Source organism: Scardinius erythrophthalmus (assembly GCF_964197995.2).
Source record: "Scardinius erythrophthalmus genome assembly, chromosome: 2".
Classification (NCBI taxonomy): domain Eukaryota; kingdom Metazoa; phylum Chordata; class Actinopteri; order Cypriniformes; family Leuciscidae; genus Scardinius; species Scardinius erythrophthalmus.
The window spans coordinates 24,089,639-24,117,024 of record NC_138222.1 but is presented as its reverse complement, the minus strand read 5'-3'; the positions used below and the strand labels follow the sequence as shown (position 1 = coordinate 24,117,024).

The window sequence follows — 27,386 nt, the reverse complement described above, 5'->3', positions numbered from 1 at the left end:
CCTCTTATTATAATATTTGATTGGCTGAGACAAAAAGAGCAGATGGCTTCCTGGGAGAGATGATTTAGGAGTCATGTGAGAGGATTCATTCTAAACGTACACTTGGCAGTGACCATGATGCACTGCAGCTTGACTAGCCTGCTCTCATCCAATCGTTCTCTGGAAGAGTCAGTGTGCACATCTGTGGATGTGTGTGAGGCCCAAGAGCCACAGCTGTGGTTGTGTGTGGTCATTCCTCCTGATTCCTGAGGGTGGTGATGCCCATGAATTTCAGAGAGTGTGTGTGTGGCATGTGTAAAAAAAAAAAACATTAATAATAATCAAAGCCCCATATTTTCCTACACACAGTTCCCTCCCCTGTTAATACCACAAATCCAAAATAACTCCCTCACTTTATAACAGCTTTAATCACTCTCTTTATTAGTTTTTCTTTAATTAAAAATGTTCCTGCACTTATTCAAGGAAGAGGAGGATCAAAAATAGAGAGAGAGAGAGAGAAATCCACAAGGCCGCTTCTGTTTGATCTCCTTTGACGTCATTTTAAACCAAGGATCGTCACAGTTTCACAAAGGGTTTTAGTGCATGTGTTCATTGTGAGAGCAGGAAGCTTTGAAACCATATTGAAACCAAATTCTAACAAAAATCCAAGTTTATAAAATAAAACCATTCTATGCATAAAGACTAATGAAAAAAAAACAACAACCATGAAAATATGTTTAATAACATTTCAAAACAATGAAATCTTCCCCCCTTTACAAAAAATTTGAAATAGAATAAAATCATACAAATAATACAAATAAAATCAACAAAATGAGAAAAATAAGCCCTGCTTATAAGGATCTGATTGAATCTTCCATAACTTTGCCTCCTCCTCCCCAACGGATGCAAAGGAGCAACGGGACTGGATGAGCACCTGCTCAGGGGTGAATAGTCACGCCCCTAAAATTGGAAAAGGAGGGATGGGATTGGTTTAGGATTGGTGGAGGTGGGAGAAGCTTCACTTCTTCTGAGGAGTACTGAGCTTCTGCATGCCACGGATCTTGTCCAGCAATTCAGCTACAAACACCTACGAAAGAAGAAAAAGGAGCACAATTTTTAACAAATTTAGCAGAGAGTTGGGTAGTTGATTATGATTCTGCAGATTTCCCCAAAATTTGAACAGCCATAAGTCCTAGAACTGTGCACATTTGATTATCCCCATTATAAAGAGAATTCATGTTGTTTGAATAAGTCAAATATTTGTCTAAATTACTTCTGCTTGCAGCTGCTGATGTGTATCGTGCTCTCAGCTCTGTACATATTGCCATATTTAAACCCATTTCTCATAATTCCACCATCTCTTCACAGAATTAGGATATAAAAAAAGAGTGTTATTTCAGTTTCATTCAGATACTGTTATAGTTCTTATTGATATTTTGAATTAGTTTTTCTCTTTATATTTTCTGCTTCTATTTTAAAAGTTTAGTAAAAGTCATTTATATACTTTTAAAAAAAATGTCTGTAGGTTTTTATAATTTTTAGTACATCAAGTTACGCTAAAGAAAACGAGAAATGTTGCCTTGGCAAACTTATTTTATTTCAGTTCATGTTTATTTTCTTTAAAGGTACAATGGTTTTAACTATAATAACCCTGCCTGCTCTTAGATACGAGACAATTTACTCACTTCAGTAGGTTTATAACAGTCTACCAGCAGGTCCTGTTGGACAATAAGAGAAAGAAATGTCATACAAATGTAAAGCCTGTTAAAAATTGAAGACAAACAATTAAATCTGACATTTTTCAGACGGATACCTTGACTCGTGCAGCACGGTCTACGTCGCTCTCCATGTCCAACAGCTCATCCACATCAATCTCCAGCTCTGGGATCGCCTCTTCCTGTGACAGATAAGCATAAGCATCATGAAGCAGAAGGAAACGATCTGTTTGGATCAAGGATACGTCTTATATTCAAATACCCCCAAGAAGTAACAGCTAATTGGAAATTACACAACTATACTTGGTAATTCCCTACAGCTCCTGGAAATGAAGCAGTATTCCCAGAGGGCTAAGAAACACAGTGGGGAAAGAGCAGCTAGGCAGAGACAATGGAAACACAGTGACGCTGGTTGCACAGATGACTCTGGAATGTTTTGTGTATGTAAGTGAGTCTCAGACTGGAGATCTGTCTTTAAAGGTAGTTGTACACAAGTAGCAGTTTATTGTTACGTCTCCACCAGGGCTGATGAAGATATGTGTAATACTGCCTCTTCACCACTAGAGGTATCTCTTGTGTCACACAAACAGTTAAAGGGATAGTTCACCCAAAAATTTTAATTCTGACATCATTTACTTAATAGTCACCCTCAAGTTGTTCCAAACCTGAATGAATTTCTTTCTTCTGAGTTTGTTTGTCTTCTGAAGATAGTTTGAAGAATGTCGGTAACCAAATGGTTTCTGGTCCCCATTGACTTCCATAGGTTTTTTTCTTCCCATACTATGGAAGTCAATGGGCCTCATCAACTGTTTGGTTACCGACATTCTTCTAAATATATTATTTTGTGTTCAGCAGAAGAAAGAGACTCATGCAGGTTTGGAACAACTTGAGGGTGAGTAATTGATGAAAGAATTTTCATTTTTGGGTGAACCATCCCTTTAAAAGTCAGCCTTTGGGCAAAACCGTACATAATACGAAATAAAGTTTTCCAGTTAGTAGATCAGCACAGAGAGAAGAAACTTTTAAGGTAGTTTCTAAGTTTGATTCAAGTACGTTTCCGGTTGCTTCACCCTTATCTTAACCACTTCAGTGGAATTTATTCATCTATTTAGAGCAATGATGGTTGTGTTACTCACTGGTGTGTGTTGCGATCAGTGTCTACTTGCCCTGGAGTAAAAATGTCTAGCTTGTGTAATTATACATTTAAGTACTGAGTAATATTAGTTAACTACATGTACTTATTATAGGGTTAGGCTTGGTTTAGGGTTAGCTGCATGTAATTATGCATAATTTAAAGTTATTTATAGAAACTACATGTAACAAGGACACTGTAAAATAAAGTGTTACCCTATTTTCCATATCAACATGTCATTGCTTGCTGTGTATTTACATATAGTCTGATTTCACTATTAAAGCCCGTCCATCTTAAAATATGTATATTGTTTGATGATGAGGAAGAGATTAATTGACAGTTTAATATGTTAAAGATGTGATGATTCATCCAGGCTGGCAAATTCCAGCATCATCTAACCATGACTAAGACTAAAAGGGAAGTTGAACGCATATACAGCAGCAAAACATTTGGGACCAAAAGTGATTTTGCGCCCAAATGTGATTTTGCGCAGATTCAGATAAGCATGTTTGTTTTGTGAAATACTGCCGTGTTTGGCTATTTTTATCAGTCCAGTTCACATATTTGGCCTTGGGTTGTTGGAAAGGCGCTGGCCATGAAACAGATCTGTCTGTTTTTCTTTCCATACTGTTAGTCTGCCATCAGATGCCTTTGGCTTTCAACAAGTTCCCTAATAACTCTAATTCAAATCAAAACCTAGATTCAAATTCAAACGCTCTATATATCCCTATGTTTTAGTTTTAGCTCTGTTTTTAAGAGTAAAAATCCAACTGTGCCAGTGGAGACTCCAAACCTCAATTATACGCTGCTGTATTTTTCCCCGTCTCGTCCCTTTAGTCTGCCAATTTGGTTTCTTTCTATAAAGTTGTCTCTTTCAGTAAAGACTAGTGAATACGTCTCTCTCCCCGCAAGCTATAAATGGTCTTCACAAGACTCGCAAACCCCCCTCTCTCTCACGTTTCCATTCTCCCTGTTCTGCAAACATTTGCTCCTTCAGAGCCTTTCCAAAACACACTTCATCTTCCAATTCCAGACACACACATACACACGTGTCTTATGAACACGCATAAGCTCATTGTGGTTCTGGAGCAGTGACTCATACGGCATATTAAAATATCGTCTGTCTAGAGAAACTGCCCATTGCTTCACAATGGAAAATCAAAAGGCACATGCAAGAACGGGTCTATTTCTAGAGCTGATCCTTTTTTTTATTCAAACGCTCACTCTCGTTCTCGATGCTACTATCAGTACTTCGTCTTTTGACCGCGCTCTTCCTCCCCCTCGGTTTAAGCAGCCCAGACCAGCTGTCATTGCACCTGCCTGACTACCCCTTGCCCAAATCTCTCTCTCTCTCTTACTAACACAAGCACACACACTACAGTTCATTCACGCACACTGATATTGCCATGGCACCGTCACATGTGAATGGAAGCTTTAATTGCTCTGTTGAATTAACAAACCTTCAATTTGTGTCTATGACCGAGTAGTGCACATATAACTAAAGGGTGCATGAGTACACAGGAGAGAATGAGCTGTAAAAACCACTCGAGTTGGCTGCTAGGGACTGGAATGTAAGTGTGTGTGTGTGTGTGTGTGTGTGTGTGTGTGTGTGTGTGTGTGTGTGTGTGTGTGTGTGTAGACACAAGACAAAGAATGTAAGGCACAACATGTGGGCACCATGTGCTACTAGTCACTCACAGAGACAAGGAAAAATATAAAAAGAGCTACATAAAGCCGAGCAAAAGACAGGAAATACAAATATAACCAAAAAGTCTCTCACAATCACCTAGAGGTTCATTAAATCCACAGAGCTTGTCATTTACACCAAGTTTAATAACCAATTAATGGTCATTTAGCTGAGGATAAAGTGCCTTTATCCAAAGCGACTTACTGTACACTTATTAGAAGTAAAGACACCTGGGGAAAAAGAGTTAAGTACCTTGCTAGAGATGTAGTTTTATGTCCAATATAGATTATTTTTTAATGTTTAGGAGTCTGATAACATTTAGCAAATTAGCAGAGATACTTCTATCCAAAGCTACATTTATCACAAGCAATAATAAGTGCCTACGATAGTCATCAACAATAGTCAAGAGTAAGCTAGAGTAGTACACAAACTATAGCAGAAGTTAAAAGGCAGAACAGTAGAGAAAAGAGAGAACAAGGACACGTATATGATTTATTTATAGGAAGTGGCTTTGATTGTGGTTGTGGTATAAATTTAAAGTTTGTGAAAGAGAAGTCTTTTGCTACTAATTATTATGATTGTTATTTAAAGGTTACAATAATAATAATTATGCCATTGTATTTCTATTGCAAATTTACTTTCATGTGTAATTGTTAAGCTAAATATTTCTTCGCTGTGAATGAATAGCTGTTGTGTAAAAAAATATTCAACAATTCAAACAATAATTAAATAAGTTAACTGCGTTTAACTTTGTGACAACTGTCATCTGCCAGCCCAGATCCTAAACATTTATACTCACAACAGCCTGCAAACTGCACGTGATAAAATATTGTTGTATATGTTAAAATATGCAATTTAAATGCATAATATTCTACAATTGTCATGCACACTTGTTGTGAAGGAGCTCCCATTAAACAGTGCTGTCAGCAACAAACACAAACGGGAATACAGTGTCAACTAGGCTACTTAATGAAGCATGAGATCAAACAGTGACCACAGCCACATTTACAGTGCTGGTCAGAATTATTTGCCCCCTTGGTAAATATGATCAAAGATAAATCTGCATTGTTAATCCTTTTGATATTTAATTTTTTTTAAATAGCAAAAATCTATTCTTTCATTGAAGTAAAAGAATTGAATCTCTCCAGATCCTTCAGATTCCCAGATCCATGTTGGCGCTTCTTCTCTTCAGTTTAACCCACTCATTTTCTATAGCCTGGAAATCCAGACCCAAATCCGAAAGATTAAAGGGTTAAGGCCCGTTCACACCAAGCACGATAACTATAAAGATAACGATAAAGATAACTATATATGCGTCCACACCAACGACCGATAACGCGCGGTCTTTTTATTCTAAGCACGCGCGCGCCCGGATGATCCAGATCCATTTTTAAATGCGCGAGCCCTTTAAATTAGAATGGATTCTGATTGGCTGTTAGTGTTTTATCGTTCGACAGCTGGAAAAAAATCGTTCTGAAAGTGATCCCAATGATATCGTTCCTCATATCTTTATCGTTATAGTTGTGGTGTGAACTCTGTTATTCTTTAATATGGAGAACGATTTTTAGAATTATATCTTTATTGTTATCTTTATAGTTATCGTCCTTGGTGTGAACGGGCCTTTAGTTCACCCAAAAATGAAAATTCTGTCAGTAATTACTCTCCCTCATGTTGTTCCAACCCCGTAAGACTTTCGTTCATCTTCGGAACACAAATTAAGATATTTTTGATGAAATCTGAGTACTGGATCACTCCTCCGCAGGCTTATGGACACTATAACTTGCTGGCCCAGAAAATGTATTAAAGACATTGTTAATATAGTCCAAGTGACTCCAGTGGCTCAATCTTAAGTTTATAAAGCGACGAGAATATTTTTTGTGTGCGCAAAAACAAACAAAAATAACGACTTTATTCCACTTTTCATTTCCTTCTCTCTGGGCCTCGAGTCTTTTCATGTAGTGTAACTGCGTAGCGTGTCTGTGTTGCACGTCACACGCATCACATGTCATGTCATTACATTACAACAATACATGTCATTCACATATGTCGCAGCGCTGTCTGTCATCTGTTTAGCCCGGCTCTGGCCTGCCTATATCAGATACACCGATGTGATTGGTGCAGCTCGGCTACAAGGGCATAGTTAAAGAGCACTATTACTCAATAAAGAGTGACTCGCTGAGCAAATTCAAATTGTGCTCTCACGAGAACTCTGGATTTCCAGGGTACATTTTCTATAGGGTTCAGGTCTGGGACTGGGATGGCTATTGCAGATGCTTGGTTTTGTGCTCAGTGACCCATTTTTGTATTGATTTTGATGTTTGTTTTTGGATCACTGTCCTGTTGGAAGATCCAAACATGGTCCGTTATAAGATTTCTAGCACAGGTTGTCAGGTTTTGATTTTTTTATCTGTTGTTATTAGAGCGAATCCATGATGCCTTGTATCTGAACAAGATGTCCAGGACCTCTGGCAGAAAATTAGGCCCACAGCATTAAAGATACAGCAGAGTATTTTATTTTACACATGGGGTACTTTTTTATCCCTGTGTGCACCAAACCCATCTTAAGTGTTTGCTGCCAAAAAAGCAAAAAAAAAAAAATGTTTTCATCTGAACAGCACAGCTGTTGCCAACATTGACAATATAAAAAACGTTTCTTGAGCAACAAATCAGAATATTAGAATGATTTCTGAAGGATCATGTGACACTAAAGACTGGAGCAATGATGCTGAAAATTCAGCTTTGCCATCACAAGAATACACTCAATTTTAAAGCATATTGAAATAGAAAACAGCTAGTTAAAATGACAATAATACTTCAGAATATTACTATTTTTTTTACTGTATTTTTGTTCAAATAAACTTAAGCATAAGAGCATAAGAGACTTCTTTAAAAAAAAATAAAGTAAAAATTGCACCACTGACCCTAATATTTTGATTGGTAGTGTTATATACACAAAGGTCAAACACAAGCAGTGTACTCTTGCAGGACCAGACTTCTGACTATCGGCATACAATTTGAACCCACTTGGAAAGGAACAGTCTGACCAATTTCTGAGATCTGAACTTGATGATACCACAACAGACAAGGATGGGGGGAAAAAACTTTGAGCAGTATCTTTGTTTCCAGCCAATCAGATTGGAACTGGCGATTTCAGGCATCTCTTGTAATATTCACCAGACAGTCAGTGAACGGACGATGTCTGAGACTGAGACCAAGTCTTTATATCCATGTGAGTCAACCTGTCGGTCAATGTGCAGGTGTGTTGAGTTGCTTTAGTCACGGAGAACATGTCTACCCAGGATTTATGGATGACTGCATTCATGTCTGGAAATGTGTGTCTGTGTGTGTGTGTAACCTTTATAATTCAGCATATGTGTATGAGCATCTACAGCACAACAGGTCTCTTGCGGTTATGGTGAATCTGATGTGACACTATGAGAGCAGGGGGGTTTCAGACTTGCGCTAGTTTGACCTACATTATACAGCTGTCTTCATCACGAAGGATGAGGATGGTGGCAACATGGACTCACTGGCAGGGCCATTGAGTTGCTAGACATTACTTGAACTTAGCCAAAAGGCTTTCAATTCCTACGCAACCTCGTCCAAAACAATAACGAGCATTATATAGTAACATATTCCCAAAGCATATGATGTTGTATCCTCAGTATTCTCAATATCCTCAGAGTGTGAGTGATGTTCGAGTAAAAGCAGACAATATTTCGGGTTCAATACAAGCCAAGCTCTATTAATGGAAAAATATATGGAAAAACTTTACAGCTGAAGCACTAACAAAGGAAGTACACAAGACTAGTGTTACAGAGGGTTTAAAAGCCAAAATGTGAAGGGTGTATTTGTGAATTGTGTTAAATCACTATTTGTCTGAATAGAAAATTATCCTTTTTAGGAGGGAATACTTTTTTTTAAATGGATGAACTGCTAGTTATGAGTTTCCAATGTAATTTCCATGGTATGTAAACAATTTCACCATGTAAACAGTGCTTTACAGATTTACGTCACATACTGTTATGGTATATCATTGAATGTCTAGCACAAAAGTTGCCTAGTTACATCATCATGACAGTGAAGGAAAAAATGGATAGAACTACATAATAGACAAGGTCAGTAAACGATTAATATCATATTAAAGCCTCTTTACACCAAGAACAATAAATATAATAGCGCCCATGGAATTTAACGCTCTGTTTATTAAGAGCACTGCAGTTGTTTGCCTCTTTGGGTTAGTTTACCCAAAACATCTTACTCACCCTCATGTTGTTCCAAACTTCTTTCCTCTGCTAAATACAAAAGAAGATATTTTGAAGAATATGGGCAACCAAACAGACTAAAGGCCTATAAATACAATGGAGGAAGTCAATGGGGTCCATCAACTGTTTGGTTACCGACATTCTTCAAAATATCTTCTTTTGTGTTTAGCAGAAGTAAGACACTCATACAGGTTTGGAACTTGAGGATGAGTAAATTTAGTAATTTAGTAAAAAAAAATAATAATTTCATTCTATCCCTTTAATTCTTGAGCTCTTAAAAGTTGGGTGGATTCTGGCTGTCAGTGTTTTTATCGTTGATCATCAGCTGGAGAACTAATTCTAACAACAGTGTTCTGTATCATTAACGTTATAGTTGTGGTGTTAACTTCACTATTCTCTAAACTTAGAGAAATTCTTAAAACCTTATAAGTCCCTAATTAAATGAATGTAAAATTAGCTAGCCTACTTTCTCTTGTAATCAACGTTAAACCACAGATGACATTGACATAACCTGTATTGAACCCGGAACATCCTCTGAGCGTAAGATGATACACGAGAAGGACAGAGATTGACGTCATGACATTATCTAGGCTAGAGCTGCTTTATAGTTCAAATTATTGTTGCAATTAATTATAATTTAAATGACTGATTCTCGAAATTGGATATTTTCCTTTCTCTATTTCCTGTGTATCTGTAAAGCTGCTCAGAAGAAATCTGTTCCAAGTAAACCTGACTTGACAAGCTTTTATCATAAAAATGCATATTTCCTCATGCTGTATTAAGATGAGCCCTTTCTAATAGAGTATATCTCTAAATATAATATATGGTATGTTATATCTAAATATATGGTAAATATATGACAAAAATTAAGCACAGTTTGCTAAATTAAGGGGGTGACTGTGACACAGCATACTCATTGACACATATTACCACGCTCTAGACAAAGTCTCTGCTAAAACTTTAACCAAGTTGTTAATAACTCTGATTTCAAAGTGTCTTCTCTTAAGGAGACGTTCCCATGAAGTGTTTGTTCTATCTGCGCACATGTTGTTCTACGCTCTTTATGCTCTGATGCATGTGCGTATTTGCTCAGTGCTGACAGTCATTTAAGCCTGATATCTGATCACATATTCAAGTGCCAGCACTTCTACTGCAGGTTGTTTAATCTCTGATGTCAAGATAAGAGAAGAAAGAGTACAGATGAAGAGGATCGAGAAGAAAAAAGGCATAGAGAGCGGATGGAGGAAATAGATATCAGAAACGGGTGTCAAAAATCACTTCCATTGGTTTGAATTTATCAAATCTAAGAGCCTTTACACCCACATAATCTCTCTCATATTTACACAATCTTTCTCTCAGGCTTTTACTGTGAGCCTATGCAAAAAGTCACTTAATATTACCCATGAGACAAATTACATTACAGTCCAGGTGTGCACATTCACCACCAGCTCTCATCAATGCACAACAACATCCAATAACTGGAAGAGTAATTCAGGCATTTCCTTTACATGCTTTAGCTGTTGGTAAAAACCTACATCCTGGGGCAAAACACAGGAAAAAATGATTAATTCCATGATAGTGAGAAAATATGTTTTTTTTTTTAATAAATACACCAGCTCTTAAATGTTCGGATGACTTACTGATCAAGAATCTAGTTTTCAATTCGTATCACTCGACGTCTGTGATTTCAAGTACCGATTCGGACGGGACTAACATCTCTGTGTTTATTACAGAGGTGCGAGTGTGTGTTTTCTAGACGTGGGCGTTACAGAAGGTCATCTGTTGTGCGTGCATCATGTAGGCCTACATGTCTTTTAATTTATCATTTGTTAATATGATTTTTATTTATTATAAAAAAAAACATTTAAGTAAACTTTACGAGTTTATAGCAGTGGCGGTTTATAATAAACTTCCATAAGTGAGCAGGAAAATCTATGTATCTTACTCTTACCTGACACTGATATTAAAATGGGCAGTCTTCACAGTTTCTGCGATTTTGCTCTATTCACTACAATTTTAATGATATTTTTTGTTGGATACAATTCATATTGCAATGAAATGAACACCAAACACTGAAGATTGGTGTGCAGACGGTAGCTCAGGTAGGTCAAAAAACACATGAGGAGCAGCGTTAAGATAATACAACATCAGCAATCACAGACATTCACATTCGGATGGGATTAGATTTCTCAGAGGAGAGCAGAATAAGCTATTTCCTTTGAACATGAGAGAATGCCAATTAACTGAACGGTAAAATGATTCTATGACTTATACAGGCATATGAATATTTACCTATTTAATTGCCCATATTTTAATTGAAGATTTGTCATAATAGCAACACTATGAATGCAAATTTAATAATTTCACAAAAATAACCTATTGGATTTAATGAAAGCAAAGTTGTCTGAAATGTAAATCTAATTCATGGAAATACTGAATAATAACAATAATTATTATATTTTAAAAATAACAACACTAGTAGCAACAAGCCACTTGGGGCCATCTGTGTCAATTCTGGGGGGTTGACATCTGTACCCCAAGCGTCTCGTTTTTATCTTCTTCTTGCTTACCTCTAACTTTTGGACCCATTAATGTTTTTAGACTAATGGAGTAAAAGTCCCTCATTAACAATTAGACACACACAAAAAAAATGATATTCAACATAATACAATGTCATAGATCATTATTTTCCAGAGACACAAAATTAGATCAATTAACCTCAAAACTGTTTAGACTAAATCACAAATGATGATATTCAGATGAAATGCCTTATACCTAACGGTTTGCAATAATCAAGCATTGTTTTTGTACAGCTAAATAAAGTAACTGACACTGGAAGCCTTGCACATTCAAGTCAAAAATGGACATGCCTGGTCTGGCATTACACAGAAGCTGCTGTATATATGACGACTGCAATGATTCAGTGATAAGACAAAACAGATGCCCTTTGATATGCCTTGGCCAAGCTTCCTGTTTAAATAGAAAATGTTACAGGAAAGAAAGAAAACTGCCCTCAACAAACCATTTCATGGGGTCTTCTGTCATGATCCCAAATAGTAGCCTATACTAACACCCAGATGAACTCTAAACTATAGAGGGGAGTGACAAGAGAGATTGTGAAACGTCTTGGATCTCATTAACCTAAAACCTACTGAAGTTTGTTCTGAATCACTCGCTCTCCACCTCATCCAGCTCACTTTACTAACCTCTGATCCATCTCATGCAAACACACACACACACACACACACAGTGCTGTACTATTGATTTCTTCTCAGTCGGCTGCAGTCTGACATTATGACAGCAGTGGTGCTGACAGAGAGAAGAGGACGGGACACATGCCGCCTCAGGAGCGAGTCCTCTGGCTGGGCTGAAGTGGGCCAATGAGGGGTGGAGGTGTCTCTCCACACACACTGGCTTATCAGTAGAGAGCACATTGACGAATAACAAGCAACACACACACAAACACACACACACACACACAAGTGAGCGAGACTTTTTCCCTACATTAAAACAAAAATGGACTTTTTACCTTCATAAAAACAACAGCAACACTGTAAAAGACAAAGGATTAGATCTTTTGTTGGTCTTTTTTTTTTTTTTTTTTTTAAATATGCTTGTAAATTAATATTACATTTTACACAAGCTGAAAATATAGTGTTAAATAAGAAAGAAATTAATTACTCTATTCTAAACCAACAAAGTCACAGAGAGTCAGATGGGCTGTGTATTTTCATATTATGTAGCGAATGACCCCAGGGAGGGATAGCATGCTTTATAAGAGACCAGCTCATATGGGAGCTGTTTCCATAGAAATACTGTTGCTGAACATGACACACACACACACACACACACACACACACACACACACACACACACACACACACACACACACACACACACACACACACACACACACACACACACACACACACACACACACACACACACACACACACACACACAAACACCAAATCAACAGGTCACTCACTACACATTTGACCTCCCACTTCCTTCTTGACAAAGAATGTAAAAACTAAAGCAGTAAGAAAAGGAGAGCCACAAACAGCCATTAGAGAAAATCCAGATGTCTGTAGTGGCAAAGAAAAATGTAAGAACTCTTGTGATTGGATGGATTGCTGAGTCTGAGACAAGCAGAGAGGCCTAATTAAGAGAAACAATAATGACCTCAACGAAATGAAAGGAATCGCAATCAGTCCATAAGCTTAATCAACTGGCAAACCCACAGAATTGTTAGAGATTTGAGACTAATAGAAAGCGAGCAATATATTTAGGCTCAGTCTGACTTAACCCAACCTATCATTACAGACTTAACTCAAAATTACAGTAAACAAAGTATTTCTTTATCTGATATAATGTTAATTTACTGACCTATCGATGTACTAATATCTGTTTTGTACCATTGTAATACTCTGACAACCACCAATCACAGTGGTGATGATGAGTCACATGATGAATCAAAGCTCATCACAAGCAGCTTTTTTTACAAGAAAATAAATAGTAATATATAGAAGCTGCACAGTCATTTTACTGTACGGTATTTACTGTAAAATTACATTAAATGCACAGTTAGATCTATCACAGTTATTCACTGTATATAGTACGGAAACTTTGTTAACCAATAAACAGTTTTTCACTGTAGAATTTTTACAGTATTTTACCGTTAAAATCACAATCATTTTACAGTGAAAGGGGACCTACTATGCCAAATTCACTTTTATATTATTATTGAACATATTTGTCCGCAGTGCGTGTACAAAACCATTATATTGTGGTACAAATCCATCCACTCTGTTTGTTATTACCCCGGTAAATCTGAAAAAAGTAAACCTCTACACACTGACAAAACATATTTACAGTTGGACCTTTATTAAAATCCAGTCATAACAAAATATACCAACTTCCTGTTCAACAGGAAATGAGTCAACACAGGACAGAAAGTGTTTTTCACTGGATCTTTAAAACAGAATTTCTGTATTATGTAATATAGTATGCTTTTAATAAACACTTTTGTGTGTCTGAACATCTTTATTAGTTGGTTTCCTGTTTGCATATTTATTTCAAAGCTGTTAGAGAACCTCGAACTGGGGTTTGCAAAGAAACAATGAACTAATTTTAAAAGAAAACAATTAAAAGAAAACCCAATAAGATATATATATATATATATATATATATATATATATATATATATATATATATATATATATATATATATATATATATATATATATATATATAGTTTTCCTGCATGTCATGTGGCCATTAACCAACCTCAGAGAACTATGCACATGCTATAAACATGCAGATTTCTTATTAAATTACTGAAAAACTAACTTAAAGTTTCAGGGGGTACTTCAAGTCAATATTTTAGGTCAAAGGGGTTAGGCTGACAAAAAAAAAAAGTTTGGGAATCCCTGAGTTAAATGAGTTAAACATCACTAAATCACTAGTGATGTTTGATATGGGATAGCCATTGCAAAACATCATGAGATCTTGAATCAATAAATATGGTGTATAATGTGTGCTGTAGTCTTTTTAAAATATGGCTCTGTGGTCATTCTTTCTAAAGATAGAACAAGTTGGAGGGGAGAAGAGTGGAAAAAGCAGAGGTGATAAAGAGAAACACAAACAGGGCAAGACCTGCAAGCGCCCCTCTCTCTCTCTCTCTCTCTCTCATCTGTCGTTTCTGGAGCGGAATAAAGCAGGCAAGCGTTCATCATATTCCCTAGATTAGAGCACTTTAGGATATTCAGTCTGGGCGCCTTCAAGTGTGTGCGCATGCATGTCTGTGCATGTGTATATTTCTATTCGTACTTGATTGAAACCAAGTTACCCACAATTCCACTAATCCACTGAGTACCTTCAGAACTGGGCACTTCAAAAAGAGTTTTTAATACCAGCAAGAATATAGCTAAAAAACACAGAGAAGAAACAGCCTTAACATCAAGCTGGAAATCGTAGAGGAAAATGGGCAAACGTTACTGTGCTCCGCTGCTCTAGTTTCTGTAATTACAGGTTTCTAGCGGTAATTATCACAAAGCCCTTTAGACTAATGAAAGTGTTTCTGCATCATTAAAGGACTGAAGGGTATATATTGCTGTGACTACACCCTTTGACCTGATATATGGTGATGACTGGTGATGATGTCAGTTCAGGCCCTGCAGATGGGTTTTTGATGTGGAGACTGGAGTTTAAGACAGGAGGAAATCTGACTTTTTGTTTTACGTCTTCATTTAGAGGTTCAATTTGAAGATAAAGGCAGTCTTGCATTACCCTGGAAATCCAGAGTTCTTGCGAGAGCACAATTTGAATTTGCTCAGCGAGTTGCTCTGGCATTGAGTAATAATGCTCATTAACTATGCCCTTGTAGCCGAGCTGCACCAATCACAACCGGTTATCTGATATAGGCGGGCCAGAGGCGAGATGACGACAACGCTGCGACAAAGTCATTAGTAAACATTGCAAGATGGCTATGGATGAACACCAGTTGTTTGAAACGGCTTTGGCCGCTACAATGAACGAGTTAGACTTGGCTTTTTATCTAAAAGAGGAACAGAAGACAGCGATCAAATCGTTCCTTTGCAAGAAGGGCGTTTTTGCTGTTTTGCCGAGCAGATCCGGCATGAGTCTAATCTACCAGTTAGCTCCGCTGGTAGCTAAGCGTATGGGGCTCTGGATACGTCACCCCGTGTACTGTTGTGATTGGTCGTGCGTGCGGAGAGTTTTTCAAATGCATGCTTGGTGCCGCCCCTCGAGTTGGGCGATTTTCATTACTCAATGCCAGACCCTTAATCTTTCAGATTTGGGTCTGGATTTCCATGCTAGTCTTGCATGTCCCCTCCAGCTCTCTAAACACATTTATGTCACATTCACAAACACACATCAGGTGACAAAATTGAATTTTTCAAAACAAAAACAAAAAAACAAAAAAACAGAACAGAACGCAGGTATTGTGCGTGGTTTTTTTTGGATAAGCCATCTTAAAAATGCAATGCTTTTGGCAGATGCTAAAAAAAACACACTAAAGGATCTGCTGTAACAATCTTTGTATGGCTATACCATCAGCAAGGCATGCAAAAAATATCACATTTTAAACAAAAAAGGGGAAAAACAAAAATCGACTAGTCTGTTGTTAGTCAACCATTGTGACCCACCCAATATCAAATATCAAATTAATAGTGCACTCCAATCCTGTTATCTTAGGTTCTCATGGCTTCAACCTACAGTAACCTTCCGAAGCAGAATTACTTAACTGGATTATAAACAAGCTAAAGAGCCAGACAGTCTGTCTGTTTGGAAAAGTTAACTTAGTTCACTTTGCTGAATCCTCTACTCTTGAATTAGGCTGTGTACAAAAGGTTATTTCCAGCCGGTTCAGAGGTCTTTTACATAAGGATCACTGAGTGGCCAACAGAAAAGGCAAGATCTGAAGACCTCCTGCTTTGAAGCACGTTGAGATCAATAAGTCTGTCTATGATTGAGGACCATTTAAAATGGTTTGTTGTTCACATTTGCAAACAGAACAGCATCATAAACATTCATTCACTGCATAACACAAGATGAAGTTGACTTAACAGGTTGCTAACTCTTAGGCTTACAGTGAGGAAAATAACTAGTCAATCAGCATTAGTGTGTATACTCATCTCTCCCTCTCTGTAATCAGGATCTGTGATTAGCGGGTGGGTGTGTAAATACAGTTATGTAAACGGTACAATGTTAGATGCTGAGCAAATTAAGACAATGGCTGCATCCAAATTCACACTTGTACTAAGAACTAAAATTATATACTTCGCTGGATACTTTTGAGAATGGAAGACATTCTACTACATTATAAAATAACGTCTTTAAACTATTGATATGCATAGTATTCATTAACTTTTTTTTTTTAAACTTCGGCCTCATGTCCTCAAACTGAAAAGTCTAAAAATAACCGTAAGTAAACAGTTTCTACTCTTTAGGAAGTACAGTATGTGAATTGGGACACGGTGCATGATATGATCATCCATGAAGTGCAATTTGATGTTATACGGTATCTGTCAAGAGTATAAACTGAAATGAATCAAAATTAAAAGCTAAAAAAACTCATCGAAATCAACAGATCAAGTGTTTTTGCTACAATTCATGTAAAAACATGACAAATCATGAAAACTTAAGGTTTGGGCTTATTCATGATCTCAAATACCTGCCGGTATGTGGCATTATTATACAGCTGAATGATTCATCTTCATTTCTACTGAGAAATTCTGTGTTTACTTAAAGGGAGTGTATTGAACTCAAAACTGTGAACAACATCTGAGAATCTTTTGAGACAAATGCAGAGATCCAACTCCCTGTATTATTACTCTACATACAGTACATTACAGTTCAAAAGTCTGAAGATTTTTTTAATGTTTCTGAAAGAAATTATGCTCACCAAGGCTGCTTTTATTTGATCATAAATACAATAAAAACAGAATTCTTTTGAAACAGTAATACAATTTAAAAATAACTTTAATAGTTTAATACATTGTAAAATGTAATTTATTCCTGTGATGACGAAGCTGAATTTTCAGCATCTTTACTCCAATCTTCAGTCACATGATCCTTCGGAAATCATTCTAATATGCTGATTTGCTGCTCAAGAAACATTTCTTAATAAAATCAAATGTTCAGTTGTGCTGCTGAAGCATTCATAAAAAAAAAAATCATACTGACCTCAAACTTTTGACCGGTAGTGTAGAATAAGTCGTATATAGTGTGCGGGTTTTTTTTTTTTTTTTGCAAATCTCTAACAGACATGCAAAGCTGCTTTTTTAAATATACATTCTGACTGTAGGACATGCCTGAACCTGTTCTTTCCCCTACACACTAAAACACACACACACACACACACACACACACACACGTTCACACAGGTGTAGGGGGGATGCTTGACAGCAGCCAGCAGGTGAGGAACTGAAGTATTCAAATAAGGTCTGAGAGTGAGGAAGGAGATAAGAGAACTCAACACAGAGCAAACATAGAGCCAATATAAAGAGCGGCTCAACATCCTGACACGGTTCATCATTGTGCGGCACGGGCACAAACAAAAGGACGGCTCCAAAGCTGAGGTCACGGGACTGCTGTGACCTTTACTGCCTTCTTAAAACATCAGAGTCACAACATACACACACTTCCTGCAGTTTCGCCTGTCACTGGCATTTCCTTCAGTCATGACTCACGGCTCGGCAGTCTCCATTATGCAGCATCAACCCGATGATCCCAGAAACTGCAATTATGCCTCTCCTTCTCCCCCTAAGCCCGTCAGAGTATCCTTCATCCCCTCTTTCTTTCGCTTATTTGCCTTTCCCTTCTTGTCCGCATATACAAATTTGCTGATTCATTCCAAAGTGAACGAACTGGTAGCAAACATGAGTCGTGGACAAACTATTACTCAACCATGTCAGTGTACAGATGTACACACTTGACTCATTAATTTAAACCTAGTCCAAATCAGATTTATTTTGCAATTTCATGTGACATAACGTGTTAAAAAGTGCAGTTGTATGTAGCAAAGTGCAACACACTGTGTGAGTGTTAATGAAAGGAAGGAGGAAAAACACTCAACGCCATCCTTGTGTTCCTGGCCAAAGCCACAGCTGTCCCTCTCTATACCTCCCTCCCTCCAACTCTTTCACAGACCGTCTGTTAGTCTCCATCAATGACTGTCTGTTTACTTCTCCCTTGATTTTTGCATCCTCTTTTTTTAACTTCATTTAACACTGCCATTAGTTCCTGATTTCAAAGAGACTCCAATCAAGCGATGATGTCTCAGTCATTAGTCAATCATTCCCTGAAAACACATTGCTGAGCTTGAGAAATTATTTTCTTCCCTCATGTTTGACCCTCCTAGTGAGTATTTTTATTTTCTCCTCCCTTTTATTATCCGCAGCAATTTTCCTTAACGCCAAGCCACATCTGTAGCATTGTTACTAAAGCATTTCTGTCTGGTCTTTTTAAAATACTACACACTCATCCAGGGAAACCAACCACTTGCTGTGAAGAAAGTGAGATTATAATGACTTGATTGCTTCTCTATGGCAGTGTGCAACGCTGGCTCCTTCCACGGCAAAATTGGTTATCTGGCTTCTGACAATTTAAGTAGTTTTAAATTAAAAGGATTAAGACTCTCAAGGGACCACCACGTCACAAATTATTGTTTACTAAAAAGCTAGGAAAGTTGGCAAAGCGGATTTAACAGGCTGGCATGGGTTTGGATAAGGTGAGGAGGCATGTTTGTGTCTGGCTGTGTGGTTATAGATTGGGGGAGGGTACATACAAGAGACATGAGGAATATGCAAAACTACATGTTTATCTCTTTTGTTAAAAGGCTGGATTTTCCCTCCTAAGACAGGTTTATGATCAGTCTCAACACTCATTTTTGACTTCATGTACATGAAGACTATGTAAAAGAAGCCTGTACAACCAGTTGGCCTGTTTAAATTAATCTTTAGTGCTTTTTTTATTTATTATTACACTGAAGAAGAGTCACAAGGCCAACAAAACGTTTCTTTCTCAGAAGGTCATGGGAGTTGAGAAGAAAAGAAAATTGCATTAAAAAAAAACTGTCTTTTCAAGTAAGATTAAGGTTCCTGTAGAATTGTTCCTCATTGTTAAATTGTACCTGTTTAACAACTGAGTGAATTCTTTTTGTGAAATTATATTTTGTAAGTTGCCCGTCACGTGACAAATAAAAGGTCACAGGACATCACATAACGTTATATAGTGCAGGACTGTATTCATTCGTCGAATTCTAAAAGTATGGTAATTCTGATCCAACTAAACTATCTGTGGATATCTACATTTTCCAAACATCATTTGACTTCTGTTTTATGAATAGCCTACTGCCAAAAGTACTGATTTATGCATAGACTGTAGGCTTATAGTAGTAGAGCAAAGTACGCATTTGGACGCGGGGAACACGCTTCTCGACACCTAACTACGATGTAGCTTGCAGAACGCGCGTCACTGAATTCATTTTTTAGTGAACGGAAACAAATCCCTATAATGAATCTCGAATCAGAATGAAGCGACAGCACCCCCGAGACGGTAAATGGTCAATCTCATCATCACACCCCTTTTCCAATTTTGATACGCTTTAATGTTTAAATTGCGCGCCTTAAAAAATCTATTATTATAGTTTCATCAGGTTATCCTTCTCACCGACATTTTCGAACATGTGACGTCAGCGCGCGTTACGCGATATCGCGCAGGTAGATAAAGTCGAAATACACGTAGTAGGCTAACTAATGCGCTCTCCCTTAAGTCTCTTCAAAGTAAAATATGGGTCAACTGCAGATTGACACAAATGCTACTTATTCTGCACATTCGCTCGTAATGATGTTACGGTGGCTGCGTAGGATCACTTGATCACCGTTAAAAAGCGCACTTATCTATGAATAACCTCTTGAACTGTTGGGGACTTTATCATTTCTCTTTGTTTAGTAAATAAACGAATCCACTATACAATCCCAAAAGATGAATAGTCTATATCTTACTTTTATTTAGTAAAGCTTTCACAAAGAGTCTTACCTCACAGTCGTAGAGATCCGTTAGCTGGTCAATAATCCACTCTTCCAAATTAAGTCTCTTTCTCAGTTCTTTCCGGTCGTATTTCACTGTGACCCGTCCTTGCTTGCGGGCCGGGGTCTCGGCTTCTTCGGTTGAGCCGGTGGGCGTCTGGAAGTAAACGCGAGCTGGTTGGCTCGATTCTGGACTTGTTACCGCCGCCATAGTCCGCAAATATGCTGTGAATAACCGGCTGGTAAGAAGATAGGGGTTTCTTCCCCGTGTTTGTTGAGCAGTGTGATTTAAAAGGCCACTAATAAAGCTATTTATTCCTTCTCGCGGAACTCAATGACATTTGGCAACTACTTGATAATATTTCTAAAGTCATATGAAGTAACTATATATTTGATTGTTTGTTTCGCTTGGTCTTGTACCAATCTATAAAGCCGCTAAGCACTTACAGGACTGCAAACCGCGTGTCTCCTTTTGCTTTAGAAAGTAATGCCACAAACGCTCAAATCACTTCAAACTCCAGCGTCTTCCTCGTGGCCTTCTGTTTTCCTTTAAATAAAAATGGAAGCCGTTTGCAATGATTTAACCGTTCGTTTAAAGAGAAACGTCAGCGTTCCTTTTATCTTATTCGAAGCAATAAAAACGAAAACAAACAGTGCAGTGTCCCCCTTCTTTTTGTCCTTCCTTTCCCCCTCCTCTCTTTTCCTACTCTGCTTCTCTCACCCGAGTGATGTGTGTGTGTGTGTGTAACCCCCTCTGAGCCAGGCTGTCCTTTCTCTCCCTCCCTCTCTGACAGCCTCTCTCTCTTCCTGTCTCTATTGCTGACTAATAAGTTAACCAACCCTCACTTCAGGCTAAATACAACCAGATAATCCTGTTATTTCAAGTGAGTTGCTAAAATAAGTGAGGACTAAAAACAAAAGGTTTCTTTAATATTGGCATCTACATGTGATATTTTGAACTCTGTTAAGACTTGTCTGTTTAATTTTGTGTCTACTTATCAGTAACTTCTATTTTATAGATCAGGGAATTAAAGTCTATAAAAGGGAATACATTTTTTTTTCCTCACTCAACAGGCCTGTTACAGCAGGATCTAGCTAACTAGCCAAACCAGAACTTTTATGAGTTAAAGTCACCCTGAAATCAAAACTGACAAATCTTCTTCTTTTTTTTCTTTGGAATATTGCAGTATTTATTCCAAGTGATTTATTATTTTTCATCATTATTCTTTAAAATCCATGTGCCATCATAATATTTAATTAAAATAGCTTCCCTCTTGCAGCGCCATTTCTTCTCTTCTCTGATGACATGTTTACTGGCGTGAGGACAGAACAACCTGTCACTAACACGATATTGCAGCAATAGCAAACCACAATCAATAGAGTGAAACAATGCCCGTCCACTTTTTCAGGGGTGTTGGTTCCGCATTTTTCCATAGAGATTTTAAAAAACAAAATCTTGAAAGCGTTATAAGCCATTAACCAAGCCAAACAGCAATGAGGTGAATCATAACAAACTTTCATTTAAAACAAAAAAAGTATTTGAAAATCAAACAAAAATACAAGACTGTGTACTTAACGGCTTTAGTGAGGGAAAAAACTACAATCCCATGAAGCATTGCAAACAGCATAATCAAATTAAAAACGATTTAGACATATAAAACTACGCATTTTGAGAGTTACTGATTATGTCATTTGCAGTGCTTCATGGGAGTGGGCGGGGCTAAAGAGATCTTTTGGCATTTGCTTGTTTCGACTCTGTTTGGTGGAATTTTATGTACAGCATCATGGGTAATGTAGTTTTTCAGCTGTTAAACAATTATTTCAAACTACGTTGAAATAATGTGAGCTGACATCTTCAATAGAAGCAAATACTATCAATTAACAAACTCGTATAGCTCACAGTAAAGGTTTATAAGTTGTCGTTAAAAATATCGTTTTTTAATTCTGGAACCCGACTGTTGCACTCAATTCCCGATGGACAAAATCAAGTCCCACCCAAGCTGTTTCACTTATACACTATATTGTTAAAAGTGTTGGGACACCCCTCCAAATCATTGAATTCGGGTGTTCTGATCACTTCCATGGCCACAGTTGTTATGCAGACTGCCTCTACAAACATTTGTGAAAGAATGGGTCGCTCATCCATTTCAGGAGCTCAGTGAATTCAAGTGTGGTACCGTGATTGCCACCTGTGCAATAAGTCCATTTGTGAAATTTCCTCACTACTAAATATTACACGGTCAACTGTTAGTGGTATTATAACAAAGTGGAAGTAACTGGGAACAACAGCAACTCAGCCACAAAGTATAGGCGACGTAAAATCACAGAGCGGGGTCAGCAAGCTGAGGCACACAGTGCGCAGAAGTAGGCAACTTTCTGCAGTGCAGAGTCAATAGCTTCAGACCCCCAAACTTCATGTGGCCTTCAGATTAGCTCAAGAACAGTGTGTAGAGAGCTTCATGGAATGGGTTTCCATGGCCAAGCAGCTGCATCCAACCTTACATCACAAGTGTAATGCAAGTTGGATGCTGTAAAACACGCCGCCACTGGACTCTAGAGCAGTGGAGACGTGTTCTCTGGAGTGACGAATCACGCGCATTCTCTGTCTGGCAAGCCAATGGACGAGTCTGGGTTTGGCGGTTGCCAGGAGAACGGTACTTGCCCGAATGCATTGTGCCAAGTGTAAAGTTAGAAGGAGGGGGGATTATGGTGTGTTTTTTTTTTTCAGGGGTTGGGCTTGGCCCCTTAGTTCCAGTGGAAGGAACCCTTAAAGGGATGGTTTCGGAGTAATTTCAACCTAGGGTCCTTTGCACCATGACCTCGAGCCAAACACCCCCCCAGAAGCTTTTTCACTTGGTCAAACATTATTAAAGGTAGAGCTTATTTAGAGATATCAGCCGAATGGCTTAGTGCAGGCGCTAATGGATCCAAGGATGTATCTCGTAAATTACCCCACTAATAATGCCCGGAATGGTACCAAACTTCTACAGTAGTACAAATAGGTTCTGTACTCATAAAACTAGGCATTGGAAAGTTTGTAAGTACATCAGGAGTTTATTTAAAAACACTTGCCTGATGGCTTATGCTACCGCTTTCAGGGAAACGCACAGCTAAAGGCAGGTCTTGACCGCATTACAGTTCCATATCATTTTGCCAAATGATTTCAGTTATTTCAAAGGTCCTTACAGCATACAGCAAAAGAATCAAAACCCACAACAACACTGACTAAGAAAATTAAGTAAACAATAGGATAAAAACGATGTCCATGTTTTTTTAAACAAAATGACGTTTTATTATGTACGGAAAGTATTCAGTACGGACATGCACTCGCACAGAAACGTTTTGTCAGTGAAACAGTTTAGCTTAAACTGATAACTTAAAAATACATGACATTTCTCACTAGTGAGGTAATAACGGTGCTGTTCTAGAAGCAGATAAACTTACAGTTTTGCTATTAGCTGTCAAACACTGTTGAGAGGCGCACAAACTCAGGTATTTCAAACACAATTAATATCTCTCTCTCTCTCTCTCTCTCTGTAATAACTGCATTAGCTCTAAATTGACATTTTGTAACGAAAGCTTGGGATGAGATGCGTAAGAACTTTTTCCTACATTTAAAAGCATTTCAAGGACAAAAAAAGACAAATGTCTTGAAATATAACATCTGAACAATGTTTTGAGGTGTGGTAACCATATAGTATAAGCGGAATAACCGACACCGGTCCATTGAATTATTAGAAAATAATGCACACCCGAGGTGTAACGGCCACTCCGTTTTGCGTCGTGGCTGCATTACCACCTCAGGTGCGCATTATTTTCTAATAATTCAGCGACCCGTCGTAAATTATTCCTTATGTACAGCTGACAGAAAGAAAGTGCCAGCAGACATTTTAGATTCAGCTGAAACTTACTGAGTTTAAAAATGATTAAAAAAAAAAAAAAAAGAGTAAGAAGTGGAATGTTGTTAGAATGCTGTAGGCTGATTTCAGAGGCCACAGCACATTCCTACCTCTAACTGTTATGTTTTACAAGTGGCATGAAGACAATGAATTATTCAAAATGCTGTGTCTGGATCTTACAGTCCAGTAAACCCACTGCATGCTGTGACACAGTTTTTCTTATATATGCATCTGTACACTCAGACATATGTACAGATATTTGAATATGTATGACATTTTTGCTGAATAATTTTTTTCTTTTGAATTATACGCTGTCATGTGCTAATAAATCTAGTGTAGATTTAGTCTTGCAACCCTGCTATGGTCTCTAAGTCGAATTTTATGATCCTTAGGTGTGTGAGGGTTAAGTGGGTAAAGCTGCATTCGTGACTTGATTCTTGTGTGAGCTTGTCATAATCTCTTAAGAATGGTTAATACCACCGGATAAACTCTTAACAGCTAAAAAATACAACAAATCATGTCAGATTTGCCTCATGAAATAAAGCACTTGTCATTTTACCCACGTGTTGTGTTGTGATGTGTACGATGAATAGTTTTATTATAAAAGGTCAAATTATTGTGTGAGCTTGAACAAAAAGGAAGTACATAGGTGAAATTACTCAAAATAAGCCTTTTGTTTTCACTCCCCCAATTGCCGCAAAGGCAAACCAGTCACCCATGCAAACGCTCAATGTTAGAGTTCAGGCACATTAAGTCCTGAGTAATCAAAAATCACAGCAGTACAAGGCTGAAATGAATTTGTGTGTAATATTAGTGCTTCCGTCAGGAGTCTGAATTCATTTAACACAGACCTGTTCAGATTATAGACCATTTTCTCAAAATACTATTCATGAAAATAAACAATGAAGTTTGACACAGCCTTCATGACTGAGACTGACCCAGGACAAAATGACAACTTAATCAATTCTGACCAATACGTATAAAATCACACAACCAGTGAATTATCAACCAAGACATTAGTTTCAGTTGTGCTGCTGCTGCCACCTGGCTGAAATGAAAGATGGCATCACAACAAACAACAGATAAAGGAAGTTTATTGGCAGCAAAGTGTTTGGCAAACAGAAAATGACCTCTATTAGGGGTATAACAACTGAGAGCCATGAAAAAGGGGATCTGGGAAGGAACAGAGCGATGAGGATGCCTGCAGTGGGTGGGAAGAGGAAACAAAAGCGCCATTTTGATGAGAGATTAGTTTGATTAGTCCACAGCTGTGGCCATTGAGAGAAACTGAAGGAATGATGAGGGGACCGATGCATTAATAACACAGCTGTAGTGTTAAGCATTTGCGTAAAAAAATCAGGCTGTCTTTTACAGGCCGTGGTTTTCAACCTTTTTGCCTCCAAGGCCCCCATTGACCACAACAATAATATGTGAAGGCCAACATTTCCAGGTGTATGGTTTACTGAACAAGAATAAAAAATAAAATCCCCCCCCCCCCCCCAAATTTCTAATCCGAAAATTTTGATATTTAATTTTAAATTCTATATCTATATATCTATATCTAGATATAGATATATATATATATATATATATATATAAATATATCCCCTTATTTTAATGCTTGTTTTTTTGCCTTATTTTAAGTCATTTTAAGTAAACCTTGAGATCCCCTTGGAAGTTTGCTGAGACCCCTAGTGGCATCCTGGCATAGAACCAATGCTCTAGAAAAGGCAATTGAAAACTGATTTCTGACTAATTTAAACCACATTTGTTGGCACTTATAATTTTAAATATCATATATAATTTATATATCATAAATATCATATCAATTGCATGCTATAATTTTATAACAATATAGCATGTAGCTCCTATTTGGAACTATAGCTTTTGTTCCCCTGGTTGGTATAACCGTTCCAGAGTTATGACGTACCACTAGATGGCAACAGTCAACTGTTTGTCTGTGGAAGACCTTGAGTCAGTCCTGCCTGAGGTTTAACAAAGAAGCTTTTGAGGAGGTTTCAGAGCATTTGGCACACATTTCTGCTATCTAAAAAGTAATGTGATCAGCCTTTGCTGCTACTGTAGACTCTGTCAGGGATTTCTCATTAGGAAAAACAGGGGGAAAGATACACAGATGAAAAAATAGAGGAGGAACTTTGTAGAAAGTTCAGATGACATCTTTAAATGGCATTTTTTTTTTATATATAATCGAATACGTTCTGGATAAGGCTGTGTGTGTATGTTAACTTGTGTCTCTGGGCCAAAATACAATGTGTCTTTGTGAGTGCTTGGCTTTCGGTCAGAAATAGTCTGTGATTAGAGTGACTGGACCACTCAGCTATCGAAGTTACAGTTATCTCTCCTGTCATGACCTTATATTCTCATTTCTCTCTCTCTCTCTCTCTCTCTCTCTCTCTCTCTGCAGTGGTTATTTTTCTTCATCAAACTTTCTGTTCTAGCTTCTAGCTACATGCCCTCTTGAGTCCACAAATCTCATTCTTCACAGCTGGGGTTGTAAGATACATTCAGAGCACAGAATGAGAGGCCCAGCTGGGCTTGACATTGAAAATGTGTGTATGTGTGTGTGTGTGTGTGTGTGTGTGTGTGTGTGTGTGTGTGTGTGTGTGTGTGTGTGTGTGTGTGTCCCAAAAAGTAATAAAAGTTGAGAACATTTGCAAGGTGCACATTTGAAGGGTAACTCTTTGACTGTCTTTCTGCTTCCTGACTCTCCCTGGAGAATTACTGTATGTTCTCATCTGGGAAGAGGACACCTGTTCAGGAATGAGGAGGAGAAGTAGGGGGGAGTATTAAAGGCGCTGACAAGCTAGAACCTTCCAGCACTGTATGCAGCAAAAAGAAACAGGGAAAGACCTTAAGACTGGATCCTATAGGCTGTCTTTTAAACATCCATGGTTTCACTGGACTCATTTGTATTATCAAAACATGTTAACTCTACTGTGACACAGTTTGTTTAGCTAATTTGATATACAAGCGATTTTATCAAACTGCATGGTATGCACAACAGTGTGACATAAGCAAGAGTGCTTGTATGGAATATAATTATTTTTATTGATATGTACATGTACCCTTTTATTTGGCTTTATTAATACAGCTCTGTCAACAAGTGATCAACATAAAGGCAGTTATTTTT

General features: G+C 37.8%; 1 protein-coding gene across 1 annotated transcript; it reads right to left on the bottom strand.

Moving 5' to 3' along the window:
- Nucleotides 1–700: 700 nt before the first annotated feature.
- ppp1r14bb (protein phosphatase 1, regulatory (inhibitor) subunit 14Bb) lies at nucleotides 701–21,161 on the bottom strand. Its single transcript, XM_081358932.1, has 4 exons — nucleotides 20,347–21,161; nucleotides 1,793–1,876; nucleotides 1,665–1,697; nucleotides 701–1,066 (listed from the first exon to the last, which is right to left on the bottom strand). The coding sequence occupies exons 1-4, from the start codon at nucleotides 20,545–20,547 to the stop codon at nucleotides 998–1,000; spliced, it is 387 nt and encodes a 128-aa protein (XP_081215058.1). The 5' UTR covers nucleotides 20,548–21,161; the 3' UTR covers nucleotides 701–997.
- Nucleotides 21,162–27,386: the final 6,225 nt, after the last annotated feature.